General features: G+C 51.3%; 1 protein-coding gene across 3 annotated transcripts; it reads left to right on the forward strand.

The window, feature by feature from the left end:
• The first annotated feature begins 3,810 nt into the window (after positions 1 to 3,810).
• Positions 3,811 to 25,863, forward strand: MOB3C (MOB kinase activator 3C). Of its 3 annotated transcripts, none has more exons than XM_066555628.1 (6): positions 3,811 to 3,970; positions 4,186 to 4,643; positions 5,115 to 5,285; positions 11,673 to 12,172; positions 20,931 to 21,133; positions 24,288 to 25,863. In XM_066555628.1, exons 4-6 carry the CDS (start codon positions 11,755 to 11,757, stop codon positions 24,315 to 24,317), a joined length of 651 nt encoding a protein of 216 aa, XP_066411725.1. In that variant the 5' UTR covers positions 3,811 to 3,970; positions 4,186 to 4,643; positions 5,115 to 5,285; positions 11,673 to 11,754; the 3' UTR covers positions 24,318 to 25,863. The 3 variants fall into 3 exon arrangements, with proteins under 3 accessions (XP_066411725.1, XP_066411726.1, XP_066411727.1); XM_066555629.1 differs by having other exon boundaries at positions 5,122 to 5,285; XM_066555630.1 differs by having other exon boundaries at positions 4,588 to 4,643.
• The last annotated feature ends 240 nt before the right edge of the window (positions 25,864 to 26,103 follow it).

The following is a 26,103-nucleotide window of genomic DNA, read 5'->3' on the forward strand; positions in this document are numbered from 1 at the left end:
TAATAATTCACTTCCACCTTTGAAAAAGTTGGAGTTGCTGCGTTCATTTTTGATGTAGCTATAATGTAACATCCATGAGAGTGAAATCTAAGGCTTCCAAATCTACACCTCAGCCTCCTTCTGAGCATAAAAGATCAAATTCTCAGGTATAAGGCTGTAGTGATTTACCTGTCATTTTGAGTGGTGTTTTTTAAAACCCATAGTGGGATGTTTTCCTAAAATAAGAACTTTTCCGGGACTTAAAAAATGGCAGAAATGGCCAGTGATGAGCCTAAAATTTAGATGAAGACCCATAATAAAAAGGTCCAGCAGAATCTAATCCTCTGCCCCACTGAATGACTGCTGCAAGGGGGAGTAACCCAGCTGAAGATCTGGCCCTACAAACCACCCTTGCTGCAGAAACAAGTGGTGATTTGTGGCTGTGTGGCTTCTCCAGTGCCTGGGACATGTTTGTGCATGAACTGGGGCTGTCTGGCTTTGTGCAAATCAGCAGCTGTGCCAGTTTTAAGCCACTAAAAGCTCACACAGAGTTTGTAAGATTTGATGCCCTTGGGATCTGTGCTGAGCCTTAGGGCTGGTGAAAAATAATGCTGTTAGGCTTGGCATGGGGGGAGAGGTAAGAGAGGGAGAAGGTGGCTGTGGGATTCATGTGCCATCCAGCCACTAGAGGGAAGGTTTGTCTCCTGATTCTGAGCTCTGGGCACTCACACGGCTTGCCTGAGCCTGTCTGTTCAGCTCTGTGAACTTTGTGAGTTGTGTGCTGAGAACCATATAGATGCTCAGGCTGCTGTATGGTTCATAGAGCTGGGCTGCACTGAGTTCAGCCCATGGTTCCACCAGCCCCATGTCCCAGATCCCACCTGAGCTGCCTTGGGGAAGGCAAACATCCTGCAGTAGTTTCCCAGCATGTTTTGCTGATTGCCAGTCTTTTGGGCCAGCACCTTCCCAAGATAGGTGTGTCTGGTTTTAGTAGGGTTTCAGCCCCTGCAGCATCCTGCAGCAAGGTGCTGTAGGAGCCCCCTCAGTGCTGGCTGTGGTCTGCCTCCAGCTGGAGGAGAGCCCGGGGTGTGGCAGGAGTTCCCGCTGGGAGTGGTGGAGCAAGTTTTGGTGTCAGAGGCTCTTTGTTACCAGCATCCCAAACCTCTGTCTTGCCCACCCAGCCGTGTCACCCTGGGGAGATAAACCCAGAGCCCTCCTGCTCCCAAGGGAGGAGGTTGCAGTCAAAGCAATCAAGGAAGTGCAGATTGATGGATGACGTTCTTACCCTCCCTTAAAATGATGACTCCAGTGCTTTTTCATCTGTGCCTGGCTTTTTTTCCCTGTGCCTTAGAAAATGGCAGGACTCCAGTGCCCTCTGACCCACGGCTGAAGAAGCTCTCACTCCCTGTTTTCTGAGTTTGTGCAGGACACGGTGGAGCAGAGCAGAGCAGGGGAACTGACTGTTCCCGATGCTGCAGAGCTGTTTTCTGGACACGTCCTGTTCCCCTCTGGGAATAATCAGCGCAAACCCACTGCTCCCTCTGCTTTGTCTTCTGCTCTGCACAGGCGTTCACAGCCTTGCAGCCCTGTCTGGGAACAAGCACCTCCCCGGCTGCTGAAGTGGCAGTGCCCATGAGGTGCCATCAGGGCACTGTGTGAGGGCCCAGAGCGGTGCTGGGGCTGGCAGGGCGCTGCCCCCTCCCTCCCTCCCTCCCTCCCTCCCTCCCTCCGGGGCAGCCGTGTCCTGACAAGCCTTGCGAATCTGCTTCGCTGCCCGGGGCCTCTTCCCGTGCCTGCCCCTGAGCTCCTATGGAGCCGCCCAGTGCTCCGGGCTCACTTCCATCCCTGCTTCCTTCCCCCGATAAATCCAGCCATGCACCTGCCTTCAGGAGCGAGGCCAGCACTCCCCTCTTCCTTCCTCCAGGGCAGACAAATGCCCTCTTCACAATAACGCATCCCTCCTTCCCCAGAGCAGTCCCTCGGACCTTTTCCTCTCTCCCAAGTGACTCCTGCTTCCCCTCCCCACAGCTGGGATACCAACTGTGGGATACCAGGCTGGCTCTGGGACCGTGGGCTCTCTGCTTTTTGAGGTTTCCAAAACCTCACGTGAGGGGTAAATCCCTGAGCTGGAGGTGCTGCTCACCCCTGTGGACTCGTGGGGCTGCAGCTGATGTGACTCCAGCCCTCCTGCTGTTCTCCTGGCCCCTCTCTTTTGGCTCCAGACTGGTGAGGGTGGGAGGACCCCATCTCCCCTCCAAGTATTTTGGCTCCATCTTGCCTGGATGTAAATCCTGGCTATGAGTTGCCTTTGGGATCTTTGCTATTCGGCCAAGCCCCCTCAGTTTTGGATTTCTGCCCATTTTCTGCAGGGATTTCAGTTGGAAGTTTCCTCCTGGCTTGGCATTTGCTCTTGGGAGTTACATCTGCTCCACAGACCTCCACTTTCCACTCACAAGGTCTGAGGACATTTTGTTGTTTCCTGCATCCCAGGTCCCCAGGATGGAGGACAGCAGCATTGCTCAGCCCTTGCTGGGACTTGGGGTGGCTGTAATGAGCATCCAGCACTAGGGATGGGAAAAGACTTTGCCTGAACCTGCCAGAGTCAGGAATGTGGCTGGTTTGCTGGTGACCAGGAAGAGTCTGCTGGATTACTTGAGCTTGATCCTGATTTTAGAGGTGTTACTTGGACCTACCTGCAATGGCTGTGAGAGATTCACTCATGAGCAGGGCAAGGATGACATGGAAAAGGCTCAGCCTGCAGGTCCAGGAAGGATGCACACACAGAGCTGAGCTCTGAGGTTATGGCTCTTGTACTGGGTTAGCTGGTGATGGTGGTGGTGGGAAGCAGCTGCACAGATGAATTTCACAGCTTGTGCTTCCCTTCTGCCTCAAGAGCTGTGCAGGGCACTTCACCTCAAGGTTTTACCTTTTCTGCAGATGTGAGACCCCTCAGCCATCTCATGCTGTAGTGGATGCAGAGCACAGAGGAATCCTGCATGTCCTTGGTGTGTCCTTCTCCTGTCACCTCGTTCAGGATCTGCCCTTCAGCCACGTCCCAAATGAGGACAGGCAGAAAAGCAAGGGCCTTCTGGGGTGTGCAAGCTTCAGTTACCTTCAGCCCCAGTCAAAATTGATCCACCACTGGCTGCTGCCCAATTAAATGGGCCCTGCAGTGTCTTCTTCACTTCTACTAACATGCTGCTGCAGGTGCCAAAGAGTTCCTATTGCACCTGCACCAAACCAACCTCACAGAGAGAGGGAGGAAAGCAGAGCAAATGCCTTGCAGGGCTGGGCTGAGCTCCCTCGTGGCTGGCTGGTCTGGGAGGCTGCTGAATGAATTTACTTTTAAAGACTGCCTCTGAACATTGTGCCTCAAGAGCAATCCCTGGCATCACCTGCAGCTGAGAAGCTGTGTTCTGGGGAAAGGAGTGTGGAAGTGTGGATCCTGCAGAGATGCATCCTACTGCCAGGGAGTCAAACCCTCATTCTAAACCCTCCAGCTTTATGCAAACGTGCCCAGCAGCCGCATCCTCCTTGCCCTGTGCCCCACTCCCCAGCTCTCCCCATCACCTGCAAACGCTTGGCTAGACCCGAGTTTAACACACACGTAAGAAAGGCCAGAAGCGTTTCCCTCACTAGAGCTGTCCCGCTGCCAAACAATCGCGGACGTTTCAGCGAGGCCGGAGCATCACACATCTCATCCCCGGGGAGCGACACGTCACCGTGCCCGGAAGGGAGCCGCGAGTGTCAGGGCCACGCTCTGCCTGCCCCTGCCGCGACACCCGCCAGCATCACCCATCATCAACATCGCTGTTCCAGCCCCACCCGGGACTCTGACCCCAAAGCAGATCCCGGCTCCTGCCAAGCCATCCCACGCTGGCTGGCCGCTCCTGCCGGCGCCGAGCGTGCTGGCTCAGGCTTGCCTTTGCTGAGCAGGATTTAAATACCGCAGCGCGCTTAGAACTCACCCCACCTCCGACAGAAACGGAAAGTAAGTGCTCTGTGCAGAGAAAGTTTTTCTCTTTCTTTCTTTTCCCCTCTCCGGCATTTCTGTTTTGGATGGCATCCAGCTTGGCCTGGCATGGAAACCCCCGGCTGTGTTTTTGTGTGTGTGCGTGCAGAGCGGGGAAGGATGAAGGGAGAGGGACTGTGAAAAGATGGGGGGAGGAGGGGAAAACACTCCGGGATTTCGTCTCCTTTCCCCAGCTCCCTGCTGTCCTGTGAAAGCCGGAGCCAGCCAGCGGCACGGCGCTGCCCGCCAAGAAGGATCTCAGCATCCAGGAATGGAGCGTGGGTGCGGGTGGGAGTGAGTGCCCACCCAGGAGCCGGCGAGCCCAAGGCGGCGGATGCTGGGGGCTGGCAGGCCCGCTTCCAAGCGGGTTTTCCAGGGACAGCTGGAGCTGCCGGCAGGGTCAGGATGTGACATCACTGACCGGAGAAAAACCCTCGGCCCCGGCTTCTCTAACGAAACCCCCGTGAGCGCTGGAGCGAGGCGGTTCTCCCTGCTGCTGTTGCTGCTGCGATCCCCAAACTGCCAATAGTCCCGACAGAGAGCCTGGCTTGGACTTTGTAGCTTTTTAATTTTTTTTTTTCCTTTTCCTGAATAAGAGCACAAAGTGCAGCGGAGGAATTTGAGACTGGAAGCCGCCGTGCCGGGGAATGAGGTGAGTCCTGGGAGGTAAAAAGCCAGCACCGCACTGCTGAGGATGCTCCTGGGGTTCTTTTAAGCACGGAATGGGCAAGACTGGGGTCGGCATTAGCCTAGGAAAGAGCAATTCTTCACCCAGCCGGGCCATGGACGCCTGCAGAAGGCTCTTCCCCTTCCTCCGGGGTGTCCCAGCTCGGCAGCCAGTGTGTAAATACCAGGCAGGGATCCCCTGTTTGGGGGATGCTGGGCAGGGATCCGTGCGAATGACCGGCGCTGCGCAGGGAAAGGGGTCCCTCGGGGGCAGGGGGACAGGCAGGGGAAGGCAGCACACGCGTTTCCCGAACGGGACAGCCCCCGCAGCGGCTTTGCCGGTGTCGGTGTCGGAGGGAGGGTGGAAAGTTGTGGGCGGGGGAACTGGGTGAGAGCAAGCGGCGGCGGAGATGGGTTTTCTGCAGCTGGATTATCTCCTCTCGTCTTCTTCCTTGAGCTCGCAGGCCTGGAGCTCCCGATGTTTGGAATTACGGCTCTGACAACGGAGTAATCACCCTTGGGACTGAACCAGAGCTGTTGGACACCACTGAGGCCATTGGACACTTCTTTTCAGGGCTCACAGCAAGTTACTGCTAGTAGCAGAGAGATCTCAGCTCCCAGGAATGAGGTACCCCCACAAGCCCCCAGCCCCACTGGGTATCACACCTAAAATGAACTGGACATGCTGCCTCTAACCTGGAGAGACGCTGCTTTGCTTTTCTGCTTGGAGGTGTCTTGTGTGATCTGGGAAAAACTTTTTTTTGGTGCCTTTGGGCCAGAGAGCTGCTGCTCTGTTGGTGGTGTGGCAGGGAGGCAGGGCAAGGAGCAGGACAGAGCAGGGGGACAGCAGGGCACATCTGTAGGGCGGGTGTAAGCAGCCCCGTTCCTGGAAGCTATCCAGGTCTGTTTCTCACGAGCTGGGGATTTCCAAGCACCATGTGAGTTGGGGGAAGCACCAGCACAGCTTCCCGCTGGCAGCTGTCCCCAGCTGGAGTGTGGGGCCTGAGTCCTGCTCTGCTCCAGGGATTTGTGCTCATGGATGCTCTCATGGGTCTCTGCGGCACCAGGGGAGTTTGCACAAGGAAGGTTTGGCAGCAGGGAGATGCTGCTGAGAGCCCAGGGCTTCTCTGAAGCTCCCCCAGCCCATGTGCTGGGCCTTGATCCCCCTCCCGGCATCTTGTCTTGGCTCATTTCCTGGAATTTTCTATCCTTTAGGTTATATTTGGGACCAGCAGCCAATAACCCCGTTCTCACGGACAGCCCAGCTGGGGCTTGGCTCCAGCAGGAAGCACAGAGGGAGTGGGGCCAGTGCCCCAGGACTCTGCTCCCCAACAGCCTCCTTCTGCAGCCCCCCTTCCTTAGATGATGACAAGGCTGGAAAGGCATATAAAAAGAGGGAATGTGCTCCCTTCCCTGGAAGCACCATTTGCCCACAGTCCCTCCCTGGGTCAGGGCTGCAGTGTCTGCAGTTCAGGGATGCCTAGGAGAAGTCTTTGGGACATGAGTTCCAAGGAGCAGCCCTGGTTGCAGAGATGCTCTAGGACTGAAGACCAAACTGCATCTGGACTTCTTTGGGGCTTGAGGGGAAGCTCAGAGACAGGGCTGCTGACTCCCCAGCTGGGCAGTGAGGCTTCCTAGAGCAGGGAAAAGCCAGCTGGGGCCTGCAGGTTTCTGGGCAGACTGTCCATCTGGAGGCTGGCTGTCTGTCTCAGGGCTCTGGCACATGGTGGCTGAGCTCATGCTGTCCTTCTCCTCCACCTGGGATAGGGCTGGGTGGGACTTTGACACTGCCTGTGGTGGGGAGAAGGGAATCCCCTAAAGCAGAGAAGAAGTAGATATCTGGGTGCCCCAAAGGCAAGACCCCCTGGGGAAGCCCGAGGGGGATGTGCAGAGCTGGTGGTAATTAACCCACTCTTTGCTCTGAGGTGCCTGGAGCTGGACAGGTCTGTGCTCTGCCTCCTTGGCCTCTTCCCAAAGCAGTGGGAGCTGGAGTCTCCCTGCAGGCTGCACAGTGCTGGACCCCTCGTTGTGCTCCCCAGTGGTGGCACTGCCCATGGGGGTTGGAGTGTGCTGATAACACAGCAGTTTCCAGGCAGATGCTTCTGCCAGGGTGTCACTGTCCCGGCATGGATCCAGGGAGGATGCACTTGGCTCTGGAGCATGGGAGGTGCTGGTGTCAGAGCTTTCCTCTCTCCTTACCCTTCATGGTTGTTAGTTCTTCCCAGAGACACTTGCAAAGCACTTTTTCCCCTGAAGCCTTTGCTGTTGCAGCCCTTAAAGGGAGCCTGGGCAAGGAGATCAGTTTTGAAATTGGGGACACTGAGGCAGAGAGCAGCACTGTGACCATCCTGGAGCCTGACAGTGCATCTCTGATCCTTCCTGCTGGTTTTCTGACTAAAGCTTATTTAGACAACCAGAGGTTTTGCTTGGTGACCTTGCCCCCGTGCCTGTAGGACTGTGAGGAGGAAGCCACACTCCCACAGCTCTGCCTGCTCTTCCCTTTTGTTTTGTCGTTTTTAAACAGATCCTTCAGAGTTGTTTTTAATTTACAACAAAGCCTTTGCCTTGTTGTGTTCCTCTGTGGTTTTCAAATGATAAGAAAGAAAGAAAGTAAGAAAGAAAGCAAGCTAGTTTAGATAAAAAACAAAACCAGCCCTCAAACCTGAAATTAGCGCCTAAGTCTGACCCTGAACTTGCATCCCTCCTATCCAGTTAATTTCCTTCCATCTCTGGACTTGCCAGCAATCTAGGACATCAGTTTTTCAGATGTCTGGGCCTGTTACCTCCCCAGCAGTGGTTCTGCCTTGTCCTTGCACAGCTGAACCCTGTGCTTTTCTTGTTCTTGCTAAACCCCACTGAATTTTGCTTTTGCTGCTGCTTTTAAAACCAGCAGAACTGAAGCCAGCAGCAAAACCAGGGGTAGGACTGAAGCCCAGCAGCCTTCATGGACAGGGATGGGATTTGTGGTCACTCAGCTGGGTTTGTAGCCAAGCTCCTCAAAGCCAAGGCTATTTTGGGAGCGTGGATGGGGGGTGAGCACTAAGGACACCACAGTGTGGATATCCCATGGGAAATGTCAGTCTCTGTCCTCCCAGAAACTTCGCTCATCCTCTTCCAACCATCCTCTGTGGGGACACAGGGTGACAGCAGGGCAAGTCTCCAGCTCCACCTGCTTCACTCCTTGTCCACTCGAAGCTCAGGATGAGGTTTGGTTTGGGGGTTTGCAGGTGCTTCAGAAAGGCATTTGAGGACGCCTGGAGTGCCAGCAGCAGCCTGTGATGGGAACTGTGGCGTGGGGAAGAGGGTTTGCAGCCTTTGCCAAGGTTCCTCTTGGAAAGCTTTGATTTTGCATGTGGGAACTGAAGGCAGGGAGCTGCAGGCTGCTGCCATGGCGCCGGCCGGGGCGGGACCTGTATGATCATGTTGTAGGAAGTTGCTGCCTAAGCTTGCTGGATAACACTTCGCCCTTAGGATTTCCCAAAACAGGCAGGGTGAGCAGAGATTAGGACTTGGACGGGTGTCCTGCCCCACCCCAAGCCCCAGTGGACCACAGCATGATTTCTAGGAACACGACAGCCCTGAACATCAGACTCAGCTGAACTTTGCACCATAAACCTTGGAAGAGTTCCCATTTTCCAGCTCTTTACATGGATCTGCCCCAAATACTTGGCCAATGGTGGAAGAGCACCAGTTGTATGCATAAAGGTAGAAACTGGGAAAATCTGATTTTGCATTGGCTGGAGCCCTTTTTCACCAGTTAGGATGTGTCTGAGTCCATTCACAAAGGATTTTGCTTTCCTTCCCAGAAAACAGGAGGGTGCTGAGTTTCTGCCTGAGGGGAATCTGAGGCATTGGTGACTTTGCAAAGCCTGTTTGCTCTAAGCTGGTGCATCCCATCTCAGTGTCCCATCTGCAAGGGCCAGAGCTGGGATCTCATCTCCTGGTCCTGGCCACCACTGCTCCCATGCTTCCCTCTACATTGATCTCTCTGGGCAGTGAAAGCTCTGAAGTGAGGTGGAGAACAAATGTGTTCTTTGGCTCAGTGCCTCTCTCTGCTTCTTCAGGTCATAAATCCCAGGTTGTATTTTTGGCTTCGTGCTAAATGTAATTTCTGGAGAACATTTTTCTCCAGTGAAGATTAACAAGGTCTTTTAACAACTTGGTGATTTGATAGTGGTGGTAGTGAGGACCCTGAAAAGAAAACTGCTGCCTGGGGAGCAGAAAGGCTGTGGTGCCATGCTGGCATCCTGCAGGCTCAGGGACAGGTCAGCTCCAAGCACTTGGGCAGCAATGGGTTTTACTCTCCATTCCCACTTGAACAGATGAATGGTAGAAAAACACCTGGCAGATGTTTAGCAATCTTGTTGCTCTTTTTTTTTTTTTTGAACTGGTGTTTTATTCAGATGGTGCTGAACCACAAAGCACATTCCCACCTGCCTGGTGAGTGAGAGCAGCTTGCAGGGTAACACAGAGATCCAGCTATGGATGATGCAGGGATGCAGTTGTAGATGAGTTACAGGTCTGGCTTCAGCAGATGAAATGTTTATTTCCCAGTGGCTCAATATTTGCAGAGGACTTGCAGTGTGGGCACTAAAAGAGAACTGATTTCACTGCTGTCAGCCCCTGCAAGTGACATGTTTGGTGGGATGTCATCTGCCAGGGTGGCTGCTCATCACCATGGGACAGCCCAGGCTCTGCAGAGAGGAGTCTGCAAACAGCAACATCTCCTGAAGCAGAGCAGATGACCCAAGGCCAGCAGAAATGGTGACATAAAGAAATGTTTGTTGGCATGACTTCCCTTGCTGAAACTCCAGGGAAACCTGGCTGCAGGGCCAGTCACTGCTCAGCCCCATCATTCCTACTTTGCAGTACGGGCAAAGCCTGCTGAGTGCCTCATCCTGAGGGTATCCCAGCACTTCCTACATTACCAAATTAGGAGCCCTGTTGCAGTGGTTATATATAAATATATATGTATGTATGCATACATGTTTTTGAAAGCGTTATGTGTTTGCAAACTCCCCAGAAGGCTTTTTTTAGAGGTGTTATCAACAGGATGTGCTTGAATATGTGGAATCCAGGAAGTCCTGGATAAGGGCTTTTCTTTAGAGCCTCACTGTGCCCAGAGTCCCCTGGCCTCCCATGGGATCCATAGGGATTGCTGTAGCACAGGCCATTCCTGAGGGACAGATAGGAGTCATGATATCATGCTGGCTGCATTGGCTGGCATTTTGGAGAGACTGTGCTCTTTTCTGAAGTAGGAAACAAACTCTTTGTCATGGTTGGAGCCAGTTGCTTGGAGCAGGGAAGAAAAAGCATCCAAGAAACAGCCCCCAGTCATTGCCCAAAAATAAATGAGGGTCACAGGGATGTGGCCCTTGAAATCCCACCCAGCCTCATGAGATGGGGAAGGTCTGCAGATACTCTGGTGTTGAAGTCATACTGCATAACATTGTGTGGTGGCTGTGACCCTCTCTGGGGGGCAGAAAGCACCTAAAACCACACAGGTTTTGTACCTGGGTACAGCAGAATGGGGCTCACACAGTGCTGTGAGCTGTGTAAGAGTGGCAAAGCTCTGGCTCCAGCCTGTGGGAAAGGCTGTGGTTGTGCACTAATGGCATTCATGCTGGGCTTCCCACCAGCACCAGGGTGTGCATCCATGAGAGGGTTTTACACATGCTGGCTGCAGTGCAGAAATCCCTGCAGGCATTGGGATGATCACTAGGTGCTGCTCCCTCCCAGTGATGACCCTGGGGTGAGCCTTAAGGGGAGCAGAGGGTTTCACTTGAGAGATATTTAGCTGATCACAAAATAGGACCGGCCTTGGGCTCAAGACTGAGTTTAGAAAACAGAATTTAAATAGCAAGCTTTTAGCTAAAGCTGTCTTTTTAGTGATGAATGTTCATCCAAGGTTTGTACCATTCCCTCCTGCTTGTGACTTTGGGTCAGTCACTTCCCTTTTCCATAAATATTTTCCTTCCTTTATCTTAACTGCTTCTCCATCTCTTCCCATCAGGGGGAGGCTGCTGGAAGACTTTCTCTTTCCTAAGCCTCAGCAAGGCATTTAACACAAGGAGGCTTTGGCCTCACATTAACACCACTGGTGATTAATGCAGGTAACAAAACAAACAATTCCAGTCTGTCCAGGACAGCCTCGGGCAGATGGGATTTCCACTGGATTTCAGGGAGGAAAAGGAAAACACAGCCCTCATCTGTGCTGCTACTCTTATGCAGGAAGGGGTGAGCTCAGCACTTTGCTGAGCCCCTGGAGCCCCCCGGAGCATCAGCTGCACCACCCGAGGGCTGCCGTGTGCATTGTGTGCATGCCGGGAGAGCCGGCGGCATCCTGGCAATGTTGTTCTGCTGTGCTGGGCTGCGTTTCCCTCCTTCGGATGTGGGTTTTGTTCTTTTGGACAAACACACCAGGCAGAACAACAAAAATAATCCCCCCCTTTTCCCATTGATCCTGGCGCTGGGGCTGTGTGAACCAGCAGCCAGCTGCGGTCGCAGCGCGGTCCCCGGGGCCTCGCTTGCCAGCCACTGCTGCAGGGTCAGGGGTTGTTTGTACTGACAAGTCCCTGGGAAAGAGATGCTTCCCTTTTAGCAGGAGAGGGAAAGGCCACCAGAGTGGGACTGTCTGAACTGGTGAGCTCTGCTGATATTATGGCTCTCACTTTATTGCAGCACTTGTTGGTAAAAGCCTAGAAGGAAGAAGTTGGCTGGAGCCTGGTGAGCTCCTGAGGTGCTCAGGAGGGAGGAAGGGATCTGTCTGCCATCAAGCCTTGCATGGGGTGCATGTGGCAGGGCTTACCCTCTCCAGTGCCAGGAGCTGCTGTGTGAGGTGGCAGCAGCTGCTCCAGCTCACCCTGGTGGGTGTGAAGGGGCCAGAAGTTCACTCCAAATCTGTGTCCCCACGTGCTGTCAGAGCAGTGGGGTCAGCCCTGCGAACCCCTGCAAGTGTGTCCACGCATGCTGCTGTCTTCACATGTGACTGAAATGTGTCTCCTTCTCCTCCCAGAAACCTCCATCCCTGAAGACCCCAGGCCTGGGTTTCATGTTGCTCTGAGCCTCTGCCCTCACCCTGGCTGGCCCTGCCCACAATGGCCCTGTGTCTCAAGCAAGTCTTCAACAAAGACAAAACCTTCCGTCCCCGAAAGAAGTTTGAGCCGGGCACGCAGCGCTTTGAGCTGTACAAGAAAGCCCAGGCCTCCCTCAAGTCCGGGCTGGACCTGAAGGCAGTGGTGCAGCTGCCTCCAGGTGAGAGCATCAATGACTGGATCGCCGTGCACGTGGTGGACTTCTTCAACCGCATCAACCTCATCTACGGCACCATGTCGGAGTACTGCACCGAGAGGAGCTGCCCCATCATGTCTGGGGGGCTCAAGTACGAGTACAGGTGGCAGGATGACAGCAAGTACAAGAAGCCCACCAAGCTGTCGGCCCCACAGTACATGTGCATGCTGATGGACTGGATCGAGATGCTCATTAACAACGAGGATGTCTTCCCCACCAGGATAGGTGAGTGGGCTCTGGTTCCCTGCACGAAAGCTGGGCTTGTAACCAGTGCAGGTTCCCAAGCTCCACATCAGGGTTGGTATTGATGAACTTTGTGATTCAAAGTATTGTGGTGTTTCCCTTTCCGGGTGTTTCTCAGTGTCACAGCCTTTTGCTCAAACTGAGTTTGGGATTTCTCACCCTACTATGAGGGGATGTGGAACACAATGTTCTCCTTTTCTGTGCTTGAACTTATTCTGTGTTTGGGAGAAATGAAGGCTGGGTAGGTCATTAGCTTCCTTGCCTTTCCTCAAGAGGCTGAGCTGCAGAGCTGGTTAGAGGTGGTCATCACATCCCTGCTTTTCTCTCAACTAACCAACTCAGTTTCTTTCTGGTTTTCCATGTAGGTTCATGGTCCCAAGGTCCACTCCTCAGCCCCTTTCCATCTCAGCCCTGATTAGACCTCACATCTTGCTAGGTAGCTGAGGCATTGCTTGAGCAGAGATGTCCCTAGGATGTGGCCTTTCCACTGCCAAGGCCCAGGGTGTATGATACACCTCTTCAAAAAGAGCTGCCAAAGGTAGCACAGCTTTCAAACTAACCCCTCGCTGCTGACCTGCAATGCTCAGCAGCTGCCAAGGCTGATATTAGCTGCTACTTAGCTGGTTTTTGTCATTTGGGGAGATGAGTTCGAGGGTTGGAGCTGATGGGGCTTCCAGAGTCTCAGGTCATGCCTTGGAGAGGTTGTTTTTCAGACGGAACATGAAACTACTTGAGTGTAAAAAAAAAATATTTAAGGGGCTTGGGGCTGGAAAGGCATAGCTTTGCAAGTCTGCTTGACCTTTTTTGTTTGCCAAGCAGACAGAGCTTTGTGAAATCAGTGCAGCTTATGGTCAAGATTTTCATTAATGTGCTGGGAAATATTGAGGAAAATGGTCTGTGTAGGATTACTGGCATTACTCACTGCAGTAGCCCCATTTGGCTGTGCTGTACGTGTAACTCTGTGTCTTTTTAAGGAAAGTCTCTGGCCCTGGGAGCCTGAGAGGGGTCGTGAGTCTCTGCAAGCAAGAGGGCAGGCAGTGCCTGCAGCCTGGTTGTGCCAAACTATTTTGGCTTTGGGATGGGATGACTCCTCCAGACCCCTGATCTGATCTGACTGCTCTGGATTTGCCTGGAGTTTGGCTGGGACAAGTCCCTGAAACCAAGGCCAGCAGGCACTCACTGCTTCTTCCCCTCACTGGTGGTCTGGGGCAGGCAGGGAGCACAGTGCCAGCTGCTCGTGCTGGAGGACAGGCAGGATGATGCCTTTGGGCTGTGTGGGAGAGGCAGTCCCTGGGACTCACCAGGGCATTCACTGTGCTGTGCAGGCATCTTTCTTTCCCTCGTGGGTACAGTGGTGTCCATGCCCTCCAGTGAACGGAGGAGGCTGGAGGTGTGGCTGGCTGACAGTCAGTGCAGGATACTCTGGGACAGCAGTCCCAGCCCTGCTGGGGACAGCAAAGTCCCTGGTCATTCTGGCTGCTCAGACTTGCTGCTGCTGAGGGGTGAGACAGCAGCCACAGGGAGCAGGGTAGGTGCTCCTCTTCCTGATGTGGCTGCATGCCATTAAAAGCAGAGGCACAGATGTGGATTTACTGTGTTTTCCCCCCAGCCAGAAAGGAGTGTCCTGATCCAGTTTCAGGCCTTTCAGGTAGGATTTGGGATGTGATGCTGCTTGACACTGCTCTGGGAAGTAAAGGTGCACAGGGAGTACTAACACCTCAAAAAGCAGCCAGCCATGGGAGGGACATTGCAGCACCCCCTGCTCTCCCACATCTCTCTCTCTGAGGTACAAAAGCCAAATACAGTCATGGTCCTGGTGGTTTTCACCTCATTTCTGGCACTTCTCCCTCTGAGTTGTGGCAGAAGGATGGCTGGTTTCCATTTCTCCTTTCATTTCAGTTTAGGGGCAGTTCTGGGTGAGATCCAGGATGACTGTAGATGAACGTGGGTCAAATCCATTTTCTTCTCTTCCAAGGCTGTACCTGGGGTCCCTTTTCCAAGCCCTTTTGTTGTGGGGCCCCTTGTATCCCCTGAATGATTTCAGGCCCTGTGTCAGCATGTCTTGGTGGTTTTGGCCTCACAGAAGCGAAAAGGAACTCAGGCTGAGGTGGCACTCTAAAACACATGAAAGGCTGTTGGGGGAGGCATGGGTAGGAGGGAGCTGGTGGCACTTTGTCATCAGTGTGTCCCCAGTTATCTGCCTTTCACTGGCCTGCCTTGCTCACTGGTAATTGCTTGGCAGCTCTGGAATTTCAGAAGATGGAGTGTTTGGCTGAAGGGAAATGCACTGGATGACAGAGGAGGCTGGCCAGGATGTGGGGCTCGGGGACAGTGGCCAGGGTGACCAAACAGAGGTGCTTAACCTCTCTCCTAAAGAGCAAGCCCTTGGGAAAAGACCCAGGACAAGGGGAATTAGGCACTGAGAGGACACAGAGGAGATGTGAGCTGTTTTAAGGAGGGGAAAGGAGCTTCATGAGGTGATGAGGGGAAATGACAAATGTCATGCTTTGGAGTTGTGGTGAGACTCTTGGATGTTAGCAGCAGAGATGGGATTTAGCTTGAAGGTTTTTTTCACTCCTGCTTGTGCTGGAGAGGTTCCTGGCACAGCTGCCCACTGTCTCAGCAGGTGTTTCATGAGCTGTGTGCAGCTCAGCTTCCCCTCCTGGCCCCTCTTTGCCATGTGCAGTAAAGCTGTCCCAGCACAAAGATTTCCCTGGCTAAGGCCACCTGACCGCAGACAAAACAGACTTTTTTCATTTTAAATTTGTTTTTAGAAGCAGCAAATGTTCCCAAACTCACAAACATTGCTGGAGGCTAACCTCAGCATCCTCCTGCATCCAAGAGCTACACAGCCTGAAGCAGCTCATGATTGCTGGTAGGCTCCTGACACTTGAGAGGTATCTCATGGGTCAGAGGGGGGAAATCCTTCACCCCAGAGTGAGAGGCTCAGCTAGAAATGAGCAGAGATGGTTCACTTGTGGGTTCACAGGGTCCTTAGGCACAACAGGAGACATCTTGGCTGGGGTAAATGGTCACAGCTGCAGCGACCAGAGCAGAGCTGGGCTGGTTTGCACATTAAAGCATCTGCTCCTCCAGCACAAGTCAGAGGTGGGAGAGGAGCAGAGTGACAAACACCTTTGGTTTAGCCAAGCTGTGTGGTACAGAGCTCTTGCCAGCTCTGCAGTGAGGCAGAGGAACAGCTGGCACCCAACATGGCAGGAAGGGAGCCCGACACCAGCAGAGAGTTTGTGACCTGGCAGAGTTAACCAGCAGGACTGCAGCCCTCAGATGGCACCAGCAGAAAATCCCTGTGGTGGAGATTATTAGCAGGTCTGGGGGGGCTGCCAAGCCCCCTGCATTGCACAGCAAGGGTTGGAAGAGATTCTGTGCCTTCCTCATGCTCAGGGAAATCTACCTGCAGGGCTCCATCCCACTGTCTAATCCTTTCTCTGGAGTGGGAACCTGTTTGTCAGCCAGTTAAGATGAGACAAATCCCTGCATGGAATGAGCTCTGCCAACCTGATGGCTATAAATCTACAGAAGCAGCAGCTTTCCCAGACAACCCATATCATTTGGTGTGTGCTAGTGCTTTGTTTCCACTCTTCCAACCAATGTAGCTGTCCTGAAAAATACATTTAAATGGAGAATAAGCATTTTCTCCATGCAGGGAGAAGAATAAATGATTCTGCAGGTGTACTTTCACCAGCTGGTAAAACTATATCAGTAGATTTATTCAGTGAGTGGACATCCATGAACAAATTACCACCTGGAAAATATCCTCTCCTCCCAGTAACCATCGTGCCCTGTGGTGCCTGGTCCCAGTGCTGTGCTCAGGAGGAAGGATGGCAGGGTGGGGTCTCCAGGCTCCATGGCTGTGTCTGCACTGGCCAGGCCAGCATCAGGCTGGTTGCACGAGGCCAGGTGTGCTCCATCAGCACCATGGTGGCTGCTGAAGCCCCATGGTGCTGCTGTTAGATGAGTGCAGGCACAGGGTTTGGAGCAGCCCCAGCACCGGAAGCACCCTGTGCTCTCTGCCAGATTTGCCTGTGGCTCGACAGAGCACCGGCCACAGGAGGTTTTGTAACAGTTCTTGGAAAGCTTTTCAAAACTCAAACCTGTCATTCAAGCATAGTCCCAAAGCAATTATAAAAACCAGAGAAAACCTGGTGCAAAATTATCTGATACTTTCTTGCCATAACAACAGGAGAGAAATGTTCAGAATTCAGCTAATTATCGGTGTTCTCTCAGCTGGCTCTTTTTTACATAATTTGTTGAGGTTTTTTTCCCCTGCTTTTTTTCTTCCAAAATTAATACCACACCAGCTTGCAGCTGCCATCATGCCATTAGTTTTAAACAGGGCTTTAAACACTTATTTTTAGGAAAAATGAATCACTGAACACCACGGTGGCCAAAATGAAATTGAGAAATAACAACAACAATTCATCACGAAGTTCACTGAATTACTGCATTTGCAGAGGAAAAAAATTACAATTGCCAAGAAGCAAAATAGCTTCCCAGTACTGATTCATCATGAAAAAATTAAATTGGCTGGGGCACAAGTGTTGGGGATAGGAGATGGCAGGAAAGATCCAGGACTCTTTGGCAGTCCCTTACCCTAAGCACAGGCACTTTGTTACCTCTCATTTTCATTTCCTTATACACATGCTTTCCTTATGTTTTGAAGCAATCAGCACAGAGTTGGGAAAACAGATTCCTTGGAGCTTTAAATAATATCTTGGGATTTTCAAGCAAAAGGTCCAAGACAAGCTAAAGGTGCCAATTCATTTCAGGGCTGTGAGTCACTCTGCTTGGAGTGAAATTGTACCTGCTGTACTCACAGCTTTTGCCTTGGCTTGGAGCAGAAATCCTTCCTAATATCTAAACTAAACATCATGCAAGAGCAGTCAAAGGGTGGCTGCTGCCTGCCAGACTGTGGGCTGCTGCTGCTTTCTCCAAGGTTGGTGGACGGTGAGCACTAGGTAAAGGTAATTTCAGTGCTTTTAAATCAGCCCAGGTGGGTTTTGTGATGTTTTGTTCCCCTGGGGCAGTTGGACCGCAATCAGTGGGATGAGCTAGGATGGTGTTTTTTGGGTCACTGCATGTGCACAGGGCAGGGGAGGGTGACAAACCCAAGCAGTGTCACCCTGTTGGGGTGATTTGTCCAGCCTGGAGGTCCATCCTGACTTTCCCCTGGCCTAGTGTATTTCTGCTAAGAGGACATCTCAGCCATGCAGGGCCTGCCCCTCTGGACTCATCCCTCTGTCTCATCCATCTGCTACTGTCCCTGGTTGGTGTCACGATGTGTCACCTTCGAGATGGAGCAAGTCCCCTAAGCAAGGGCCACCAGTGCCCCACACCTTGGTGGGAGCCCTGGGGGGAGCAGCTGCCCCCCTCCACATGTGGGGAAGGGGCCTCATCGCTCCAGAGTCGCTGTTGCAGTGATCCCTCCCAGGAGCCAGAAGAGCCCTGGTGGGAATGGCAGCGAGCTCCGTGTGAGGCTGAGCACCTGCACGGGCAGGAGGGATCCCTGTGCCATGGCTGTCCCCTGGCTGGGACGTGCTGGCTGCAGTGTGTGCCTGGCTGCAGGGATGAGGCACAGCCTGCCCTGGCAGTGTCCCCTCCCGTGCTGGAGAGGATGTCACATGTGCTGTCTGCTGGACATCCGCTGCACCAGCAGCGCTGACCCAGGGCAAGCTGTGTCCATGCCAGATCCTTCTGCTGCTCTCAGATGAACCTTTACTGCAGAGCCTCTTCTTTCAGCTCTGGGTGAGGGGATGGGGTGTTTCTCCAGCTCCCCACCAGCATGGCCAGCGCCTGCTGGGACTGCTGTGAGTTTCTTTCCAAGTCCAAGGAGATCAGCAGCGAGGCACCACTGCTGGCAGAGGCAATCTGCATGTCACATATCCGCCCTGCTTCCTTCCCGAGGGGAAGTGCTTTCATCAGCTGGCACGGAGCCCTATGCCAGATGCAGGGTCCAGTCAAGCATCTCTGGCCTGTATCGAGGGTCCTGGCACAGGAGACAGACATGGCTGCAGCATGGGGACAGGAAGCAGGACCCTGCTGTGCCTCCCTGGGCAGGTGTGCAAGCGAGGGTGTTGCGGGGAGAAGGAATCAGAGCCGGACTCAAGCCGTCCCAAAGGACCCCAGTGAGGGGGATGTCCTGGAATGGGACCTGTAGAAATCCATTAGTGACAGGCAGCCGCCGCTACAGCCTGGCCGTGCCTGGAGGGGACAGCCGCACACTGACACCTGGTGATGGACGCAAAGAAGGGCAGCTCAGCCTCAGCTCCGGGGAGCCTCCGATGCTCCTGGTTCATCTGAAACACAGTGGTTGAGTAGTCCAGAAGTGAGCTTGGAGGTCCTGGCAGCCTCATGGCATCTTTCCATACATCGTTACTTTAGGAGTTCAACAACTTCCATAGTTGTGATGACCATGAGATTTTAATTAGCTGACCTTTAAAGATTCTTTGTAACTCAATTCTTTGATTCTGTGATTTAAGCTAAATCTCTGTTCCCTGATACAATTCTGCTTCTGGAGAAGCTAGGATGTAGCTGGAGGTCTTTTCTCTAAGTCCCTCAGCTGCCAGCATGTCCATGAGGACTTGCTGGTGACAGATGTATGAGACAAGACAATTCCTGGCTAACCTCAGGACAAAAGCTGTGGAAAGCCACTTGTCACCATCTGCCATGTCTGGAGGTGGCCCATCTGACAGCAGGATCTGCACCATAGGTGCTGTCAGCCCCGGGAGCCTGAGATCTGTTTGATCTGCTGTTCACTCTCTGAGCTTATTTCCTTCTCAGCCCAGGACTGGGTTGAGCTTTTATTTGCTCAGCAAATCCTCACTCAGGGCAGAAAGCTCAAATGAAATGATTGATAAAACACTGTGTCCCTCCTGCCTGCAGGGGAAGCTGGAGAGCTCTCTGATCCCTGCCTGTGTCAGACTAGCAGGAAAGGAGAGCTCTGTAGCCAAGGGTGCTGGGCAGAAGCAGATCTGCAGTCACATCTCTGAGGTGTTGGCATAGGGTTGCGCTTTGCCAGATGTGAACACCTTTCCTGAAAAGTCCTAATGGGATCTGTCAGAGCTGGTGGTGAAACAGGTCATGCTGAGGTCCCTGCTGCAGGAGCAGCTCTGGGGCTGCAGTGTGCTTGTGGTTATGCAGATGTGGCCACAAATCAGTCTCAAAACCACCTCTGTGTGATGCTGAGCCAAGATCTGTGTCCTTCTCCAAGGGGTGGCTGGGACATCCAGATGTGGCACGAGCTCAGATGCTTCAGCCCTGCCCTCTGCTCAACACTATGCATGCAGGAAAGGGAGACTGGGCTGTGCTCAGGGTGACTCTGCTTTAGACCAAAAATAATATTATTTTATTATTATTTTATGAGTTCCAAACCCAACACCTGCCCAACCCTGATGACTGAAAACAAGCTCCACACGTGATGTGGGAAGGATGGAACCTTTGCATTTGCCACCCACAGAGGAGAGGGGCTCGGCACTGCTGCTGGGAAACAAAACTGCCAGGAGCCTTTGGGGAAAAAAAAAGCTTTAATTGCCTAGCAAGGCTGGTGAGAAAGATTCAAAGATAAAATTACCATTTTAAATTTTTTAGCTAAGAGATTTGCTGATGCTTTCCTGTGCACAAAATGTGTGAGCTGGCTATGGGTGAGAAGAGTTTGTTTGGAAGGATTTTCAAGAGGTTATGTGCTGCATTAATAAGCTAAGGGAGGAGGCTGGTATAACCGTGGGAAGGGAGGTTTTTATTTTGTTCTTTGTGTATTTGCATTGAATTGCTCTGGGGAGAGGAAGAAGCCTCAGGAAAACAAATATCAGTTCTTTCATTCTCCTCCTCACAAAGAAACCAAAAACAAAACAAAACAAAAAAAAAACCAAAAAAAACAACCCAAAAAGTTTAGTGTTTCAAAGCATGTTGCATGTTCCCTTTAGAGATTTACCCCAAGGTTGCTGGCACTGATGGTATCACACCCTGAGATTTTCATTGTGATAGCAGTGTATTTTGAAAAGGATGGAAATATCCCACACTGTGTCCTTGTACAGGACAAAGCTGAAAGTACAGAGCCAGATGTGGTGGGTCCCATCCTACGAGGATATCTCAGGATTATACATGCACAATGAAATTACAACCCAAACACCATTAAGATGGGCTGTTTTCTTCCTGGGACATTTTATTGAAATAAGGATCAGGAAAAAGGTAGAGACCCCACCCATTTCTGCTGATGCATCAGAAGTGATGTCTGAGGGTGTGAGGAGGAAGGAAAACAGTAGGAGCCATGCTTTTGGGTTCAGAGGAAGGTATCTTTTCTGGTGGCAGATGGTTTGGCTTTGTTCATGGACCTGGGTAAATACAATTTGACTTACATCATGCCTGTGCAAGCTTGTAGGGGAAAGGCAGGGAGAGGGGGCAAAAGGATCTTCTGCCTGATTGCTCTGGATTGAGCCAGATGTGGAGAGTTGCAGCCTCCTCAAAAAAAACCCCTCTTTTTTCTCTCCTATGTCAACTCTCCACATCCTGAGCCCATGCACATGAGAAGTTGCTAGTTGGGAAATGAGGGAATATGTGGGAAGAGCTCAATGGCACACTGCCCCAGTGTCACTCTTGGCATTAGACAGTGTCCTTCCTTGCCATCTATGACTGCCTGTCAAGCATGACAGAGACTTTAAATGCTAACTGGTTTCTTTTTTAAAAATGTTCAAATGGCTTCCAATTTGCTTCTGCTTTGCAGGTGTTCCCTTCCCCAAGCAGTTCCAGCAAGTTTGCACCAAGATCCTCACCCGCCTCTTCCGTGTCTTTGTCCATGTCTACATCCACCACTTCGACAGCATCATCAACATGGGCGCTGAGGCTCACGTCAACACCTGCTACAAGCACTTCTACTATTTCATCAGGGAGTTCAGCCTCATTGACCACAGGGAGCTGGAGCCTTTGGTAAGGATGGCCCTGGCATGGGGAGGTGGAGGGTGAGTGGTGTGGATACAGCACTGGTAGGTTCAGGTTGGGGCTGGACTCCAAGCAGTGCTGACCCTCTCTGGACTCTTTTGGCCACTCTACCTCACACACACAGTCATGTTTTCTGTCCTGGGACCATCACCTTGGTGCTCTGAGAGAGAAATTCCCAGCAGCACCAAGGAAACCACTGATCCTTTCTTAACCTTTGCTTCTGCTGTCATGTCTGTGAATTGAACTTCAATACCCCTAGGACCACCGCAGAGTAGTGTCCCCATAGTGACTTGGTAGCTCTAATGCAATTTGCACATCAAACTGTTTCCAGCCAGTTGTGCCCAAGTGGCTTTCAGGAGTCAGATTTGAGCCAAAGTATCTTCTCCACAGTTTTTCTTTTAGCATTCCCTGCTTGAGATCCTAGTGTGAATTACACTGAGGCTGCAGGAAAGGCAAGCCCTGATAGGACACACAGCTTCAGACAACAGCCTCACTGGATCTCCCAGTTTCCCTACAGCCTCCCTTGGGAAGCAATTAGCCAGGCAGAAGGTGAGAGCCCTTGACAACAGCAGGATTTGTGGGAAGCAGAGGCCAGACAGCCCAGGGCTCATAAAGCAGAAAATGCACATAGTTGGTTTTGTAAGAGAAGCAAGTTTGTCACAGACAAGGTTGAGTGTAGTCTGACCTAGGGAGGATATGTTGCAGTGGGGAAAGAATTAATAGGAAACCCAGTAGTTTGCATGCTGTGATAAAGGCTGGGTTGCAGAAAAGGCCATATCCAGCAGCAGAGAGTCAGGGAAGACCAAGAGGATATAATAATCCAAGAAAGAGCTGAGAAGAGTCCCAGCTGCTTGCTTAAGATCTGAAGGTGGGGGAGATGCCCCTGCCCCTAAGTGCTAAGCACTTTGCTCCTCTGCTTTCATTTGTCTCAGTCAATTTTCAGCCTATCTGCTCTAATTATGATTTAAGGGGATGCAGAGGTGATGGTCTAATTAGGGGAGACTTGAATGACAACACTATCGACTTCAATTATTTTGTAGAATTCAGTTGTAACATACATTATCAAAATGGCCCTCAGCTCCAGAAAATGGCAGCTCAGCCATCAGCCTATCCTCTGTCAGTGTTCCTCATGACAAACCTCCTCAGCATTGCTATACAGTCCATAGTGGTGTCATCCCCTTGGACTGCTGCTTGCTAATGTAAATAATTAACACCTGGCAGCCAAGGCAGAGGCCGACTTTGCTAAAAAGGCTTTCAATGCCAGTGACTCATATGCAACATGAGATGACTGATCTCCATAAATCTCAGGTGAACAAATTCTTTCCTTGTGATGCAACCTCTGCTAAACTACAAGGAAATGAGACACATTTGCCCCTGGTCTATCTGTGTCTCATTGCCTGCCATCCAAGCCTCAAGCAGAACCAACCACAGTTAAAAGGAAGGACCAGGGAAGAGGAAGGGCCTCCTCCCCTCAGGCACTGAGATGCTTTAGGTGTGTATGAGAGTGTCCTGCAACCAGGCTGCCTCATTAGCCCAGACAGCTGTCCTAACCTTGCATTTAGTTAGTCCCCATGAATCCCATGACAGACTTCTAAGCTTTCTCCTGGCTGAACCTCCCTTTGCTGCTTCAATTTCCCTTTTGTCAAGCTTCTGCTTCTGTGGGATGTGATTTCTTAGCTGCAAATCTTGGGAACTGAGAATGAGATCCTTTGTACAGCAGAACTAGCAAAAGTCAGTGATTCACTCTCTCGGTAAATCAGGGAAGATGGGGCCAGAGAGAAGCCATGCACTTGCTTCCTTGATGAGGGCAGCTCGTGGTGCTGGGCTGCAGCACTGGCAGGGCTCCACTGGTTATGCACTAAAGCAGAGCTGTGGGGATTTCCTGGGTGTGAGGAAAGCCTTGGACATTTGGGGCTGGTTTGAGGAGCTCACTGGTGACTTATCAGCCCCCTGGTCACTGCAGTCCCCCCTCTTCATGGCTGCTTTTGTGCCTGGTGTTGTGCTAGTGGGGTGGGAGCAATGCTGTTGCAAGAGGATGTGCACAGTCCTCTCACCCTCTTCTTTTCCTTTCAAGATTTGCAAACATTTCCTGTTTGCAATGTGATTTTGTGGCAGAGCACCAACTTTTCATTTGATGGCCAGGTTCTGCGCTCAAGTGATTTTGTATGTTACTCCTACAGGAAAACCCTCTCTTTGCCACTGTCCCTGATGGATTTGAAAACAAAGTTCTCAGCACTGAAAATCAGAGTTTGCTGCTTCTGTCTCTCTTGGTTATATAACTAAAGGACCTTTTTAGGGTTACTCAAGGGTCATCGTCCTTTCCTAGTTCCTCTTTTTTCAGAGTTGTGTTTTTCCTTCTCCACAGACCAGTCCTCCTTCCAATCTATTTTTAATGTGCAAACCTTTCTGTGGGGTGCACAAGGGGACCTGTGGGCACACAGATTCACAAGCCACGAACCCAGTGAACCAGAATCACACTTTCCTCACTTCAGGATTTACAAGATGCTAGTTGAGCTTTTCAAGGCAAGGACAAATACCGTCTTCCACCAGCTGAAAGCTGGACACCTTCCCAATGTGGCTGGCAAGATGCCATTCTGGCTAAAGAAAAGTCTGTAATCCTAAGTAGAACTGGAGGTTTCCTGTGGCCCTGCTATTAGCACTCATTTGCATTGCAGTGTGACTGTGGGATCCCTTGCTGAAACCACAGGTCCTCTGGCTGAGCTGTGTTCAGCTCCTGGAGTGACAGCAGGGAGCTGCTCCATGTCTCCCATCTCCTAAGGCTGCAAAGAGGGCTCTGAGAGTGTCATCATCTTGTCTGACTGCTCTGCAGCTGAGCCAGGAGCAGGACCTTCATCTTTCAATTTCTCAGCCAAAGTTCTTTCCTTGGACTGCTCTCAAGGCTAGAGCACAGCCAAAATAACCTTGTGCCACAGAGATGGGGGAGAGTGCCAGGATGGAGCTGCTGAGGCAGCTGAGTTCCCAGGAGGGCTGTCATGGGAAACACAAGAAGGCTCCCCAGGACTCCCACGGTTGTTTCCCTGGGTTGGTTTTGGACATCTCCCAAACTGCCTGACACATCACACTACTCCAACCTGTCTTTTGCACTTACTGTTTCTTTCTTTTCTCTCCCCCTTCAATGCAGAAAGAAATGACAGAACGAATTTGCCACTGAAGTCTTCTGGCAGATGAACTCAGCTGGCTCACTCAGAGTCTGGTGGGACAAGACAGACCTGTGGTGGGAGACCTCTTCCCTAGGACTTGCTCTGGGTATTCCAGTTCACTGACCTATGAACACTGCAGAAGTGCCTCTTCAGGCCAGGGCTGAATCCTAAGTTTTCCAAGAGCCTCTGGACAGATTTTTCTTCTTTTAATAGATACCAATCCCTGTTGTGTGGTTCCTTTTTTAGAAAGCTACTGACTTACTGGAGAATGAGGCAAGTTGGTTTACTTTTGCACACTCTGATTTCTAAGACTCAATCTGACATCAAATTTTCAGCAACTTTCCCTCTTGTTTTGTCCTCAGCTACATTGATCTCCAGATATTTCATTATCAATTCCTGCCCTGTGAGCAGGTGTGACCTTGGCTACTAGGTGTTACCTTTCCCACAGGCAGTGGGTTTGTGGAAACACCTGAGATCAGCCCTGCAAAGCTGGTGGCATTTCATCCCACTGCCTTCACATGGTTAGTTGTTGATGTGCTGTTTTTAACATGAGCTGTGAATGTCTCCTTCTGCCCTAATTCATGCTTTACCAAAGGAGGGACCATTTTTCCCTTCAAGGGATTTTTCACATTTGGAAGAAGGGACTTGATGATGTTCTAAGATGCATTCAGTACTTCTTGGACTAATGGCAAGTGCCCCCATGACCAAGGAGGTGAACGAGGTCACTATTCAGTGTAATCAGCACACACTACCTGAGAAAGTCTCAAAAACTGGTGGAAAGAGACTCTTGCCAGAAAACAACATTTTCAACACGTCAGCACTTCCTGAGGTGCTGTCTTGGCTCAAGATGGGCAAATGCTGGTTGTAGAAACTGCTGGTTTCCCATGACCCAACCTTACAGCAGGTGAAGAAGGACTCATATCTCCACTACTCTGCTCTCAAGGTCCCCTTTCAACCTAATATTCTGTGATTCTTAAACCTTTTTGACCATCTGCAAGCATACTATTGCTTCCTGGTCTGTGCCATTACTCCCCTGAAAGGTATCATGTCTCAAAATTTCCTCCCCTTCTGCCTGCAGTGTCTGATAATTAGTGTTATGTTCCCTGTGCCATTTTAATTTTGACAAAAAAAAATTCTATTTTTCCTTTTTTATTGTTTTGGGGGAGTGAAAATCAATTCGTCTGAGCCACAGAATTGTTATGTTTGTATTTCCTGTTCTTTTTCTGGGAAAGTTTTCTATATCTGACACAGATAATATTTATAGTCTGGGGTTTGCCCACTTTTGGGGTAGGGAGGGGATGTGGCTAGAAAATATAAATGTTTAGGCCAACATTAAAGTGCACAAGTGAATTTTTAGTGCTCAAAGCACTTATTTTGTTGTGAAAATATTTTTTTAATCTTGTGTACCAGATGTATATTTTTACATGGTAATAAAACAGAGCAAAATGGACACAAAACCACCTGATGCATCATTCCAATATTCTCTGTGTAAAATAATCAAAGTCCAAACATATTTGTTCTGTTACTAATTAAAGAAACATGAATAAGCCTGCTGTACTTCATTCTTCCCTGATCCATCTGTACTAAACAGGCCTAATGAAGAAGGATAACTTGAAGAGTGGTTTTCCCCTGACAGCTGCTGCTCTGATGGATCTCAGTGCCACACTGAGACCTTGGCTTGCATCTCAGCGAGCAGCTTAACCCAGGCCAGTGGTGCTGGCCAGCATCCTCCCCCTGCAGGCCTGCACCAGAATTTCCCTGAAGGCTTTTTCCCAGCAATTCCCAGTGGTGAGCTTC

This window comes from Molothrus aeneus, chromosome 9, assembly GCF_037042795.1.
Source record: "Molothrus aeneus isolate 106 chromosome 9, BPBGC_Maene_1.0, whole genome shotgun sequence".
Classification (NCBI taxonomy): domain Eukaryota; kingdom Metazoa; phylum Chordata; class Aves; order Passeriformes; family Icteridae; genus Molothrus; species Molothrus aeneus.